The sequence below is a fragment of the Mizuhopecten yessoensis genome, unplaced genomic scaffold (genome assembly GCF_002113885.1).
Source record: "Mizuhopecten yessoensis strain PY_sf001 unplaced genomic scaffold, ASM211388v2 scaffold10867, whole genome shotgun sequence".
In the NCBI taxonomy this organism is placed as follows: Eukaryota; Metazoa; Mollusca; class Bivalvia; order Pectinida; family Pectinidae; genus Mizuhopecten; species Mizuhopecten yessoensis.
This window is the reverse complement of record NW_018408761.1, coordinates 1405875-1420976: the sequence shown is the minus strand read 5'-3', so window position 1 is coordinate 1420976 and position 15102 is coordinate 1405875. Positions and strand designations below refer to the sequence as shown.

General features: G+C 35.8%; 1 protein-coding gene across 2 annotated transcripts in view; it reads left to right on the top strand.

Moving 5' to 3' along the window:
• LOC110463139 overlaps window positions 1-15102 on the top strand; it is a 30051-nt gene that overhangs the window by 8666 nt on the left and 6283 nt on the right. For both annotated transcript variants that reach the window (XM_021517507.1, XM_021517508.1), the window contains exons 5-16: window positions 895-941; window positions 1409-1587; window positions 2310-2426; window positions 2735-2893; window positions 4077-4136; window positions 6768-6868; window positions 10091-10236; window positions 11764-11959; window positions 12440-12538; window positions 13467-13590; window positions 14364-14440; window positions 14737-14848. In XM_021517507.1, coding sequence (XP_021373182.1) covers window positions 895-941; window positions 1409-1587; window positions 2310-2426; window positions 2735-2893; window positions 4077-4136; window positions 6768-6868; window positions 10091-10236; window positions 11764-11959; window positions 12440-12538; window positions 13467-13590; window positions 14364-14440; window positions 14737-14848 — 1417 coding nt within the window. The remainder of the gene's footprint in view (window positions 1-894; window positions 942-1408; window positions 1588-2309; window positions 2427-2734; window positions 2894-4076; window positions 4137-6767; window positions 6869-10090; window positions 10237-11763; window positions 11960-12439; window positions 12539-13466; window positions 13591-14363; window positions 14441-14736; window positions 14849-15102) is intronic.

Here is a 15102-nt window from a genome sequence, read left to right as displayed (position 1 = left end):
TATGTTCCTTGTCGGTATGTTTTGCATTAACTCATTCACCTCTGAAGATGCATTTGAACTCTTCCAATTCAAAGGTTGGTATAGTATATTATGAAATTTCAGGGGTGAATGAGTTTAGTTGTTGATAATCTAAATAGACCTTAAACAACAAGGCTGTCGGATATTTATATAAAAAAAAAAAGTTATATAGCAAAAGTTGAAAGTATACAAATTCAAAATCATTATCTGAAGGTAAAAACACAAAAATATTCACGAATTTAAAGATAATTCCTAACTGTGATTTTTTTTATTAGTTTTACTGCCAAATACAATGCTATATTTTCCCAATTTATAAAGGAACAGGCTGATGTAAAAAATTAGTTAACAAAAACACTGCCTATAATGACATCAAGTAAAAGTTAAAGATACACCAGGTAATGACTTGGCCATTTAGGAAATAAGACTTTGAATGAAGAACTCAAAAGTAGAACCTTGTTGTTGTTTATTATTTTACAGAAAACTTACTGTTGAGGAAGAAATATAATAAATGTACTTCATCACCATACTATATAGCGTACCCCCAATTTTAGAATTCATTTCGAGGAGAATTAAATCAAGAAAAGAACTATTCAGTCAATGATACATAAAAAGTTATGGACATAATAAATATTTTCCTGCCAAAAGTGGCTCCATAGACTATCCCAATCAGCTTTTATTGATATTTAAGTATCATATTCTAAAATTGTTTGTTTTGATGACACTAAATTATAATCGTAATAAATCTTAAATGTCAGATAAAGCTCAATATAAATGATCAAGGGAGATAATTACAATACATTGGAGAGGCAGGATGTGATAAAAGTAACAATACTTAACAGGTATTATGTGTTTATCATGTTCTACTTTTATTGACAGGTTTCATCTGTATCAGATTTCTGAAGAGAAAATACAACACATGTTACGTAAGTGTTCACTTTTCAATATGAATCATTTGACATTACAATAAAATGTTGGAAAAAGCAAGAGTTGCAGCAATTTATTTCTGAAGGTGTTTCAAAAATGTACATTTTCATATTTTAAGTAATAAGTCTGAATGCTCCGCAGATTATTTGCGTGTAATTCTGTGGATTTATTCCGTGGATATCCATGGATTCTGTGGAAAATATACACCTGGGTTAAGTCTCTGGTGGAACACAGAGCCTATGAAAAGAGGATCACATAAACTTCTATCTGCTGGATATTTGATATATACATTCAGTCATTTAAATGTTTCAATTTTAATAGTAATTTACATTAGAATACATATTTTCTTTTTTCATTTTTGAATAGAGTTGATGACAGTAAATGATTTTCATTGGAATAGAATTGTGTCATATTATGTTTTTCATGATGTTAAAGTAGTTATCAATATTTGACCTTTGACCTACAGGTAACAGCCTGAAGGAGACCAGAGTAGCCCACCTGTTTACTGTGCGTAACATTGAGATGGTGTGGGGACTGTCTAGTGTCCTTAGAGTGGTCAGTGCACAGAGACTAATCCGTTATAAATGGCTGGTGGATGACTTAATCATTGACCCTAAGAAGCTGACTTTAGAGGAAGGGTACACTGTAAGTAGATTGAGCTTGACACACTGTCATTTTCATGATTCATCTCTACCGTTTCTTTACCAGCTTGGGTGATGATCATATATATCTTTCGTATCATATGAATATAGAATATGACCTTTTGCTGTAGTGATTATCATGTATGTGACCTTGTAGGCTGTGGTAATGGTCCTGTGACCTTATAACTGTGGTAAAGGTCATGTGACCTTGTAGGCTGTGGTAATGGTTCTGCGACCTTATAACTGTGGTATAGGTCATGTGACCTTGTAGACTGTGGTAATGGTTCTGTGACCTTATAACTGTGGTAAAGGTCATGGGCCTTGTAGGCTGTGGTAATGGTCCTGTGACCTTATAACTGTGGTAAAGGTCATGTGACCTTGTAGGCTGTGGTAATGGTTATGTGACTTTATAACTGTGGTAAAGATCATGTGACCTTGTAGGCTGTGGTAATGGTCCTGTGACCTTATAACTGTGGTAAAGGTCATGTGACCTTGTAGGCTGTGGTAATGGTTCAATTTCTGTGACCTTATAACTGTGGTAAAGGTCATGTGACCTTGTAGGCTGTGGTAATGGTCCTGTGACCTTATAACTGTGGTAAAGGTCATGTGACCTTATAGCCATGGTGATAATCACATAGCCCATCATTTGTGATAATGATCTTGTGGCCTTATTTTTTTGTGACATTGAATCTTGGTAATCACTGAAGATTGTCTGGCTTTTAACAGGCAGATGTAATCATCTCTCTGGTTGGGCCCTGCGTGTTTGAAGGAACTTTTTTCAGCACTGCTCATCATCTACAAATCCGTAAAGAATATGTTTTGTATGGTGAAGATAGTACCAAGGTAAGCATCCATCTTGGAGCAGAATACTTATTCTTATCCCTCATTTTTGACTTCCTATCTTGCTTTTTGCTCAGATTCAATTAATTCATTCCATTAAATAACTTAAAGTATTTTAGGTTATTATTTTGTTAAACCTTTTAGAAAATTTGAGATATTGCTATGCAGCATCTCCCCAATTAGAAATTTAAATAGAAGGTTAGCAACTATCTATATGCACCAAACATTACAATAGGATATTGGAAAAAGAGGCAAAATAGTATACTTGAAGCTTTAATACTATAAAAAAAACATGTTACCATTTTGTGCAGGGTGTGGCTGAATTTGTACAAATTGTCGAAGTTGAAATCAATGAGATGTACACATCAAAACAACACCAAATCCTGGGCGTGAACATGCTTGTCAGTGATGTGGAGGGAACAGGAGAGCATCAAGAGTTTTGGGAGCCAGACAGGATAACACAAGAACAGGTAGGATAAATTATCATAATTGATGTGTATCTAAAGAGATGTCCCAATAATTATATCCCTAACAACAAAAATCTCCAAAACTTTTGGACTGATTACAATATAGTGATACATCTTTTAGGGAATATCGGTATACCTGATAGTGAATGGGCAACTTTTAAATTGAGTTTTAAGAGGGCCACCATGGTGCCATGGGGTAAACTTTGTTTAATCTTGGTTGGAGGATACATATAGAGATTATACTTCATGTTGCAAATACAAATTTTAATACTTTTCAATTCAAGATGGCCACAACGGTCTCTGATTGACAAAGAAAATGTTGGCTTTACTTTATAATTCATGTACAGTAGAAAGGCCAACTTTTAATTTTCAGGATTCAAGATGGCCACCATAGCTTTGGATTATTTGGGACAATTATGGTCATAATATGAGTTGTATAGAGCCAACTTCGCTAATAACTTGTGGGAATAATATGTAAGGGACATCCTTGGTATTGAACTGATGAATTTAAAGTTTCAAAATTTAAGATGGCTACCGTAGCCTCTGATTTGATAACACATTAATGCTCAATAAGTTGAGTTCTGTTTGGCTGATTTCAATATCAACTTTTGAAATGCTTTATTAACGACTGATTGGATAGTGAAGAGAACATTGCATTTGGTAATAGTCCCATTTTAGAACTTATAGAGCTGATACTAATTTTATCAAAGTGTGTACCCATTGTCATATATTGTAATATATTTTTCATTTGAACATTTTCATGTTGGAGCTGGAGGGTATAAGTTAGCTTTTGGCTTACATTTCTATTTTTTGCCTTATTTTAATGTTTCAAAGAGATACATATTGAGCAGTTGCCATTTTCATGACCTTTGACTATTCACTTGGTATTGTTGGGTATGTATCTCATAATAACAATATTATTTGGAGTTATAGCCCTTTGTTCATTTTTATAAAAAAAAATGGTCCCGAGGTGGGGGACTACAGAATTCCTGCACTACTTTGCCCTGATGCTTCAAATACAGTCAGATAAAGTTACATTCAATGAATCAAAGGAAGAATGCGAGAAGGGATTTTAAAAACTTGAGTATTTTGACAATTTTTGGTCCTCTGTGTAACCTACTCCTTTCTCTCTAGAATTATACTACTCTACAGCATGTAAGTTTTACACCATACTTTTTTTTACCAGGAGATTTTTGAGAAACAAATGACGGACACTGTACAGAGCAATAAGTTCATCAAAATGGAGGTAAGGTAATTCCTAACTCAGCCCATAAATTATCTGAAATCTGGTAGTGCACAGTCTTAGATCTGGTAGTGCACAGTCTTAGATCTGGTAGTGCACAGTTGGAAATCTGGTAGTGCAGTACAGTCTTAGATCTGGTAGTGCACAGTTGGAAATCTGATAGTGCACAGTCTTAGATCTGGTAGTGCACAGTCTTAGATCTGGTAGTCCACAGATGGAAATCTGATAGTGCACAGTCTTAGATCTGGTAGTGCACAGTCAGAAATCTGGTAGTGCACAGTCTTAGATCTGGTAGTGCACAGTCAGAAATCTGGTAGTGCACAGTCTTAGATCTGGTAGTGCACAGTCAAAAATCTGATAGTGCACAGTCTTAGATCTGGTAGGGCACAGTCTTAGAACTGGTAGTGCACAGTCAGAAATCTGGTAGTGCACAGTCTTAGATCTGGTAGGGCACAGTCGGAAATCTGATAGTGCACAGTCTTAGATCTGGTAGAGCACAGTCTTAGATCTGGTAGTCCACAGATGGAAATCTGATAGTGGACAGTCTTAGATCTGGTAGTGCACAGTCAGAAATCAGGTAGTGCACAGTCTTAGATCTGGTAGTGCACAGTCATTCATAGATCTGGTAGTGCACAGTCTTAGATCTGGTAGTGCACAGTAATAGATCTGGTAGTGCACAGTCTTAGATCTGGTAGGGCACAGTCGGAAATCTTATAGAGCACAGTCTTAGATCTGGTAGGGCACAGTCTTAGAACTGGTAGTGCACAGTCAGAAATCTGGTAGTGCACAGTCTTAGATCTGGTAGTGCACAGTCGGAAATCTTATAGAGCACAGTCTTAGATCTGGTAGTGCACAGTCGGAAATCTTATAGAGCACAGTCTTAGATCTGGTAGGGCACAGTCTTAGAACTGGTAGTGCACAGTCAGAAATCTGGGAGTGCACAGTCTTAGATCTGGTAGGGGACAGTCGGAAATCTGATAGTGCACAGTCTTAGATCTGGTAGTGCACAGTCGGAAATCTGATAGTGCATAGTTGGAAATCTGATAGTGCACAGTCGGAAATCTGATAGTGAACAGTCTTAGATCTAGTAGTGCAGTCTTAGATCTGTTAGTGCAAAGTCGGAAAACTGAAAGTGCACAGTTTGAAATCTGGTAGTGCACAGTCTTAGATCTGGTAGTGCACAGTCATTCATAGATCTGGTAGTGCACAGTCTTAGATCTGGTAGGGCACAGTCGGAAATCTGATAGTGCACAGTCTTAGATCTGGTAGTGCACAGTCTTAGATCTGGTAGTGCATAGTTGGAATCTGATAGTGCACAGTCGGAAATCTGATAGTGAACAGTCTTAGATCTAGTAGTGCAGTCTTAGATCTGTTAGTGCAAAGTCGGAAAACTGAAAGTGCACAGTCGGAAATCTGGTAGTGCACAGTCTTAGATCTAGTAGTACACATTCTTAGATCTGTTAGTGCACAGTCGAAAATCTGATAGTGCACAGTCGGAAATCTGGTAATGCACAGTCTGAAATCTGATAGTGCACAGTCTTAGATCTGATAGTGAACAGTTTGAAATCTGGTAGTGCACAGTCAGAAATCTGGTAGTGCACAGTTTGAAATCTGGTAGTGCACAGTCAGAAATCTGGTAGTGCACAGTCGGAATATCTGGTAGTGCACAGTCAGAAATCTGGTAGTGCACAGTTTGAAATCTGGTAGTGCACAGTCAGAAATCTGGTAGTGCACAGTTTGAAATCTGGTAGTGCACAGTCAGAAATCTGGTAGTGCACAGTTGGAAATCTTGTTGCTAGAGCACAGAAGACAACCAACAACTTTCCAAAGGCAACACTTTCTATGCAATATATCACTTGGTAAACAGGAATTCAATTTTATACAGTATACTGTATTGGGAAAAAAAGTCTTACCATGCTTTCTTGTATTAAAGCCAACATTGTCTGTGAAGAATAAGAGAATATATGAAAATGTTATGCTTTTCTCATACAAAGACAGTACCTTTGGTTAACAATAGACTAATCATTCTCAATATTTGAAAAAAATGTAGATATGGAATTTCAAGCTAAAGTTCCTTTTTATATTGATATTTTACGTTACAAACCATGAAGATATTTTCCAACATGATAGTTTTCTGCATGGACACCCCACCATTGCTTGTAACAATAAAAAATTATGCTAGCATTCAACGTTAGGTTCTGTAATAAGAATTTTGTATTTTGAGGCCTACACATCTTAACTTTGTAATGATAGAAATGATGCTGGATTTTCCAACTTGATAACAAAATAAGAATGTTCTATATCAATGCCCCCTCACCTCCTACAGGAACAGTTATATAGTAAATGATGTTGGAATCGTTTTGTAACCTTACTTGGTATACAAAGTGGAAAAAAAGTTAAATACAGGTTGAACAATTATAAAAAACACAGTTTGTATGGTTCCTTGTTCGATCATTGTGAGAGTAAATTATTTGATGAATGATGAATTTTGTTTGAGTTGTGATTCCCTGTTATATCAATTTGATTTTTAGACATCTGAAGGGTAAACATTTGATGACAGAAATTAATTTAATAGTTGAAAATATTTTGAAATAATATAACAGATATTGTCACATAAATGTATTTATCCCACAGTGTGTGTTCCTGTTAGACCCAAACTACCCAAAGTACATCAGGGGTCAAATCCAGTATGGCCTCAACTTCATCACAATCAATGAAAAGAAAGGGGAAGAACTGTGAGTAGGGTCAAGGTCATGTGTAATACATGAATTATGAATTATCAGTTGTTTGATTTCATTGTTATGGGGTTAATGACTTGATAATTGCTTGTTCTGTCAAAACAAATTATCATATTATTGATTTTATAATAATCACTTTAACAACTTTTTAAAACGTTCTGGGATAATTTTTTCAATAATTAAAGGTTAAAGTTAAAATGATTTCGGAATAATTGTTTTCACAACTAAATGGTTAAGGCAAAATTCTGGAATATTAACTTTCGCAAATAAATATTTGGCACAAGCAATCATTCAGGGATAAATGTTTTAAAAGTGATAATTATAAGATAATTTTATTCATAACTACATTAAGCAACTATATTGCTGTAAAAGAAAAATCTTACCTTCATTTTTTTATTAGAAAATTCAACAAAGGGTTCAACAATTTAAAGATTTATAATTAAAATACTGTGTTTTGATCAAGTTAAGTTCAAGTTCAAGTTCAGCAAAATAATGTATCATTCAAAGATTCATCGCACAAACAGAACTAGATCAGTCAAACCTTAAATTAGAGTGAACAGATTTAGTTTAATGTGAGTAAGGAAACATCACTATAAATACAAGGGAGACAACTCAGCTTAAGATAATAGTAAACAGGAACGACACAAACTTTGGGGTTTAACCTGGTAAGACTCTTGGATAAACATGTTAGTTGACAAAAATGAGAAGATCTATACTGATATGATATATGAGCCAATGTACACCTAGAATAAGAATTGATCAGCTATATATATATATATGTGTGTGTGTTTTCCAATGGCAGATCATTATTGGGGTATTTTATAGGCAAAACCAGTACATTAACACACAATAATATGATCAATTGAGAAATTGTGCTTTAAGTTTGATATATTGATATTAATAGCAGTCATTAACTGGCTTAACTAAAACTATAATCTCATGCTGATCAGCTAATTATAACAGATTAAATTTGAATGAAATGTGTGATGTGTGTTTTTGATTAATAATAATGTTTGTTGCAGCTGGAGTCTGGAATGACTTGATTGATATGGACTATAACTAACATGGTAATAAATTATTGATACAGAATATAACATTGTAATGATTTATTGATACAGACTATAACTAGATGTATCATGGTCATGATTTATTGATACCAACTGTGGGAACCATAGCATAAATAGTTTATCAAGTTTTTAGTCACCCCTGGGGGAACCCCAGCGGGGACTATTAATTTCGGTTTCATTCCCAGATTTTGACATCTGTTGCCTAACACTGTGAAGGGCTTTCGTGTGTTTGCTTCTGTCGCTAATTACAAGCTCTTGGATAACTCAGATATCGATTTTCCTTTAAAAAGGAATAGATCTAACATACAACCTAAAGGTGGTCCGAATTTCAAACTGAAGATGTTCCGAATATGAATCGGGCACCTTTGAGGTTCCCTAAGGGGTAGACTGTTATATTACATATTGCTATTGATTGATTTAGATATTTTATGTCTGACCAACGACTGTATTAGTAAATATTTCTTTTTAAACCAATATGAATGTTGTAATAAGATGTTCAGGTAGAAAAGCTCAATAACATCTCTTTTTCTTTATCATTTCATGCCAAGGCTCGCGCTTGTCGCTACTGGCTCCTAACAAAGGGACCTGAGAATTAGTCACAACTACATTTGGACCTAAATTGAGGTGTTCAGAGTAGTTTTACATGTTTTAGGGTTGAAATTGACTTTCGGTAAAAATGACACCCAAATGCTCATATACACGAGAAGGGAGGAAAGCTCTCGATGTTGAAATGTCGACCCCACCTAACTTTCTTGCATCAATACAACATTTCTAGTTGAGCTATGGGAAAATGCTTAGTACCGTTTAAAAGATGGGTAATTTTTCTTTTAAAAACCTCCTAAATGCATATAAAATGTATTCTCCTTCTGCAGACATGATCTCCGTTTCCTCCAAAAATACACACCATTTCAGAGTGTCAGAGTTTCGCAGTCAGCCTGCCACTTTTTTTAATATTAATCAGGCTGACGTCAGCCACTTGCTGAGACCCGTGGTGTGATTGGCTGGAAGTTCAGCCATTTTTTCGCTAAACCAACCAACAACACTGCTTGTTTCAGCACGGGCTGACATCAACCTCATTAATATTCAAAAAAGTATAATCACCTTCAGTATTCACAAAATATTTAATTCACCAATGAGTCTACTCATGAAGCAAGGTAAAAATAAATCTCATTATTGCAAAATTAAAGTGATTTATAATAAACTAAGTATGATTTTTTTATAAGTTAACCCAGAATATAAATAAGATAATAAAATTTTATTGATACATGTATATACTAAATACTTAATGAAGTTACATAATATACAATTTAATTAAAGAAGACTTGTACAGGTATATAGCTAATATATGGATAATTTTAGTGACAAGAACCATAATGATGATTAAGAGTATTTCATTGATACAGGGGGAACTATAGGTTTGCACTCTGTCCGTCCTTCTGTCTGAGAAGTTTGTTCGGGACATATCTTCTATACTATTTCACCTGGAGTAACCAGATTTGTTGTACAAGGACATCTTGGGATACCGGAGTGCAAAGTGCAAGAATTAGGTCACTGTGATCTATGACTTTGACCTTTACTTTTGAAAATGTTTGTCCAGGGCAAATCTTTCACAATATTTCACCTGGAGTAACCAGATTTGGTGTATAAGGACATCTTTGGATGGTGGAGTGCAAGAATTAGGTCACTATGACATATGTTTTGACCTTTGACCTTAACTTTTGAAAAGTTTGTCAGGGGCATATGTACTATTTCACTTGGAGTAACCAGATTTGGTGTACAAGGACATCTTGGGACGGTGGAGTGCAAGAAGTAGGTCACTATGACTTCACTGTGATCTATGCTTCCTGACATAAGTTTACTGTTTGTTAAATATAGAAATCATTACCAGTGGGGGACTTTGGATTGCCTTGCAATATTATATATTGAGGTTTTACTGTTATACATTATATAATATTAAATATTGAGGTTTTACTGTTATACATTATATAATATCATATATTGAGGTTTTACTGCTATACATTATATAATATTATATATTGTGGTTTTACTGTTATACATTATACAATATTATATATTGAGGTTTTACTATATGTTTAAATCAAAATTAAACAAAAAACATCTTGAACAAAAGCTATTTTGTTTGCTTTTTCAGAGTGACAAGTTTCTGTGAGTTTCCCATGGCGACGCTACATGAGGGAGTGTTCCTTAAACTTAGCCATGGGGAGGCCTACATGGCGCTTTATATGCCTTGGCTGGCAGTCCATCAGAAGGAAAACAAAGAGAGGGATGATTTGTTTTGTTAGTAGTTTTTCGTGATCGTATTGTACAGTTATAGAATGGGTATGTGGGAAATAGCCCATTTATGGTCCCCGAGGTGAAAAACTTTCCCGAGGCGTTGAAGCCGTCGAGGGGAATAGTTTTTCACCAAGGGTGACCATAAATGTGCTATTTCCAGAATCACCCATTCTATAACTATTTTATTAAAACGAAACGAATTATTAAAGGCAATTTAACAAATGAATTCATTTATCCATTTCCTTTTACAATTTCAAAGAGAGAAAAAATACAATTGGAAGTACTGTATGCATCGTCGTTGATGATATCTTCATTTCTGGCATTCAAGAAGTGTATTTATAGACTGTATCTCACAATCACCATTGTTTTCCTACCATATATAGTCCCATCCACTTTTAAGTTCTGCATAAAACTTGCGTGGACACACGTTCACCTCCTATGAACTTGCTTGACCCTAATATTGTCGACGCTTCCGGCATTCCGTTCTGTTAAATAAGTTTAAAGTGAATTCACTGCAGTCTTTAAAACAGCTTTTGTATTTAGGTTACGTTTAGCGTCCAAAATCTGCTGTAACTCCTCTTTACAACAACAAAACGGCCTTCATCGATGACCATTTCGCTGTTGTCATTTGGTTCCGAAAATGTGACGTCACGAGCGTCACGGAGATGGCCCCGCCTACCAATGTTTTCATTGGTTAAAATCTTATAAGCTCTGCCTACAAATATTGATGAGGGAGTAGTCCTCTTTCTGGCAGGGAGTAGTCCTTTTTTTCAAGGAGTAGTCCTAATTTGGGGAGGAAGTAGCTCAGATGGAGAGATTTAAGTGATTTAATGGAAATAGGATGTTATATCGTATTGTTTTATATAGGGAAAACTCAGTTGAGGTAAAATAAACTGATTTAGGGTTTCATGCTCCACTTAATGCAGAGTTGAGTCCTTTTTGTTAACCTTTGATACGTAGTTTGTCAAATGTAAAGGTCTATAGATTGCTTCATACTTTTCCCTGTTCAATATGACATCTATGTTTCATAACTCATCTCATAAAAGATCATTGAGATTGTAATGCTAGTGTACAACGTCATTCCTGTCGTCAACCCTTTCTTTCAAAAACTTACTTCTCCAGAACAATCGATCAGATTTCAACCAAATTTGCTATGTCACATCCTGGGACAAGCAATCCCCATGTACAAAGGAATGGTGTTGTGTCCCTTAAAAATTTGAGATAATACTTATGTATACAATTGCTTGACACAAAAAGACTTATACAGATACATGAGCAGGATTGATTTGGAGGTCTATTTCCATCTGTAGGTACTTTAGGTGGTTATGACATGGAAACAGTTGAGATCCTTTCCAAGATCCCTGTAGATATGATCAATATGATCAATATTATAGAAATAATGTCTATTGCCACTGAACCTTCCTCTATACATTATACTGGAAGGTAAAACCTCCTAAAACTGCTATTGACAAAGCTGATATTCTGTCTACTCAGTTGTTGTTACATTGCTTATAATTGAATTTTCCTCAGATATCAGTGGAAAGCATTTGGGTGAGGAGGAAGAGGAGGAGTATGTTCTTGAGGATCTGGAGATCGACTCCGCTAGAGAGCATGTGTTTGATCGCTTTGACCCAATCAAACCTCGTAGGGTCAAGATTGATGGGTTTGGTGGTATGCGTGAAACCCAGGACAGTCCTTACGCTTCTAATATTATCACACCTCTAAGGTAAATCTACACTGCACAGGTAAGTCTCACTTCTCAGGTAAATCTACACGGCACAGGTAAGTCTCACGTTACAGGTAAATCTACACTGCAAAGGTAAGTCTCACTTCTAAGGTAAATCTACACTGCACTGCAGGTAAGTCTCACTTATCAGGTAAATCTACACTGCACAGGTAAGACTCACTTCTCAGGTAAATCTACACGGCACAGGTAAGACTCACTTCTCAGGTAAATCTACATGGCACAGGTAAGTCTCACTTCTCAGGTAAATCTACACCGCACAGGTAAATCTACACTGCACAGGTAAGTCTCACTTCTCAGGTAGTCTACACTGCACAGATATGTCTCAGTAGGTCCATGCTAGATATATATGTTCTTTGTTTTCCTGGCTCAGCAGGCCCATCTTATAGATTATTGTTCTGTGTTGCCTGGATCACCATATCTGTTATAGATAAAAATGTTCTGTGTTGCCTTGGTTATCAGATCCATGCTAGAGATGAGAGCAGCAACAGAGAGTGTGAAGATAGCAACAACTCTAGATGCCTGCTACACCTCCATTCTGCTTCTGCTGCTGAAGAACAGGTAACCATAGTGACTGATTACACAAGTACAGAGTGTTACAGCAAGTAAATCACATTATAGCAGCAGTGTTCTCATTAAAAGCCAGATGCATCAACTTTGAACTGGCTATTTATAGGTCAACATTATATCATATGAACATTCAACTGGCTATTCTTTTCAAGTCAACCACATACTTCTAAACTAAGTGAGAACACTGAACAGGTACATTATTTCCAGCTTTAAAAAACACTTTCCCAGTGATTGTTGACCAGACAAGCACCTTTATCCACCTATTAAATCTGTGTCTCAAAAGGGGGATACATATTGAGAGATATTGATATATTCTTTGCACTATTCAAAGTCCCCACCATTTTGTGTCTGTCTCGTCCTGTCCCATTGCTTCCCTTTATAATTAAATGCCATCACTCTAGTAAGTTCATTTGTTAACAGGTTGTGATCAAACTTAATTAAAAGGTCAAGAAAATCTGGAATGAGCTGTTGTTTCAGGGTTCCAAGGTCAAGGCCAAGGCCACTGTGTTACAATATACAGAAAGTTGTCAACCAAGTCAATGACATCACTTCAGCAACTTCATTTATTGACAGCTTTCCATACTTTTCAAAGTTTGTACAAGGGTCAAGTACAAGAATACTTTGAATCTGAGTGTATTCTAGGAACCAAAGGTCAAGATTACTGCTAATGTTTATAGATTATAGAAGTTTCTTTTAAAAAATGACTTTTTTTTGGCATGGGAGTAAGGACATTCATGTCTTGCAGTTATTTTCAATTTCTTATGCATAAAAGTGCAGCAACTTCTTTTGCATGAAAATTGCTCTTTACACAGCTTTTCTATACAAATGTTAAGGAGCATGACATGTTAAATGCATTTGAGATATAACTTCCCTTGTAAATTGATAATTTTGTTTAATTAATTTTTTATTTTATTTGTAGAAATGATAACGACAAGAAATTAGAAATGGAGATTTATCGTTTGATGCATGGAACTGCTGGTCGGGTGTATGACCTAATGGAACAGAATAAAAGTGTTCGCTACATCATCAAAGGCTTTTCTAATGTAAGTTATAGTTGCAAGTCATGGCTGATTCTGTTGAGGTCTGAAGGGCTGTGTCAGGAGTGGATCAAAATGGCTGATTCTGTTGAGGTCTGAAGGGCTGTGTCAGGAGTGGATCAAAATGGCTGATTCTGTTGAGGTCTGAAGGGCTGTGTAATGATCAGGAGTGGATCAAAATGGCTGATCGATATGCTTTAAATGACTACTCCTTACAAACTGCTAGGCAGATTTCTACAAAGTTTTATTTGAAGCATGTTTATGTATTATCCTATAGAGATCAATCAAGTTAAATAAATAAAAGGGCTGACCCTCCTGGGGGCTGAAGGGTGGAGTCAAATGGGTCAAATTGGAAAATTTGCTTAAAACTTCTCTTCCTAACCTACTTGGCATGTTTTCACAAAATTGTGGTGGTTACATTTTTAGCAAATCTGGATGAAACAAAAACATACAAATGAATTAGTTAACCCTTCATGGGGGCTCTCCTCCTTAACCACTGGGTAGATTTTAACCTATTTTTCATAATAGGCAGGAAAGCAATTAAAGGCCTCTTGTTTTAACTACTTATTTCTGATTGGTCAAATATTTTGTCAATTATGAATAATGAACAATTTACAAAAAGTATTTGTCTTTCAAATGATGTCATAAAAAGTACTTGTCTTTAAATGATGTTATAAATATGACTTAAGATTATTTTTTCTGGTTATACTAAAATATTGTGTGTACAGTTCATAGCAAAGTGATGTAAATTTCATATTCTGTTCTTTATTTCCTTTTAGACTAAAGAAGTTGGTGTTATACGGGAACACCTCGTGACGTACAGGGACGCCATAATGAACCTGTTTGACAGTAGTCTGTAAGTAGGTGGCCTGTGGTTTACCAATCTATTGCAAAACATTTTAAAGACAAATTGTATCACAATATTAACTATAGTGTATTCATTCATATTTCGTAGCAACATAAACCAGAGACTGTTGATGAGCATATACTTTTGCACTTAACAGTAGGTTAGACTCTGAATTTAGCACCATATCTTTGATTGGACTTCAGGTTAAGCTAAATATCCATGGAAGGAGAAGCACCACAAATTTGTATGTCTTACACACATTTTCTAGTGTGACTTTCTGTTACATTCGTACACATACCTTGCAGGAATGTTCGTAGTAGTGAGTATATTACCGTGGGCCGGGCAATGGCTGCCCAAGTGGACGACATGATCCCAGAAAAGTCTGACGTGTTTGCTACTGTTCCTCACATAGAGATGGTAAGTTACATCCATTAAGCTGTTTAGGTTTGTTTAGTCATTGACCTGGCTGATAACAATTCAATGGCTAGAGCATGCATTTAGAGTCCAGAAGGGACTTGGTTTGAACCTCAGACTGGCTGTTATTAGTGTTAACTCCCCTAGCTTTTGTATGGCACTCTTTGCTATAGTAAAGCAATTGCCTACCCTTATTGGAGCTCTTCATTGGTGATACAGCACAAAGCGTTGAGACTCCTTAATGGGGGAAGGAGGGG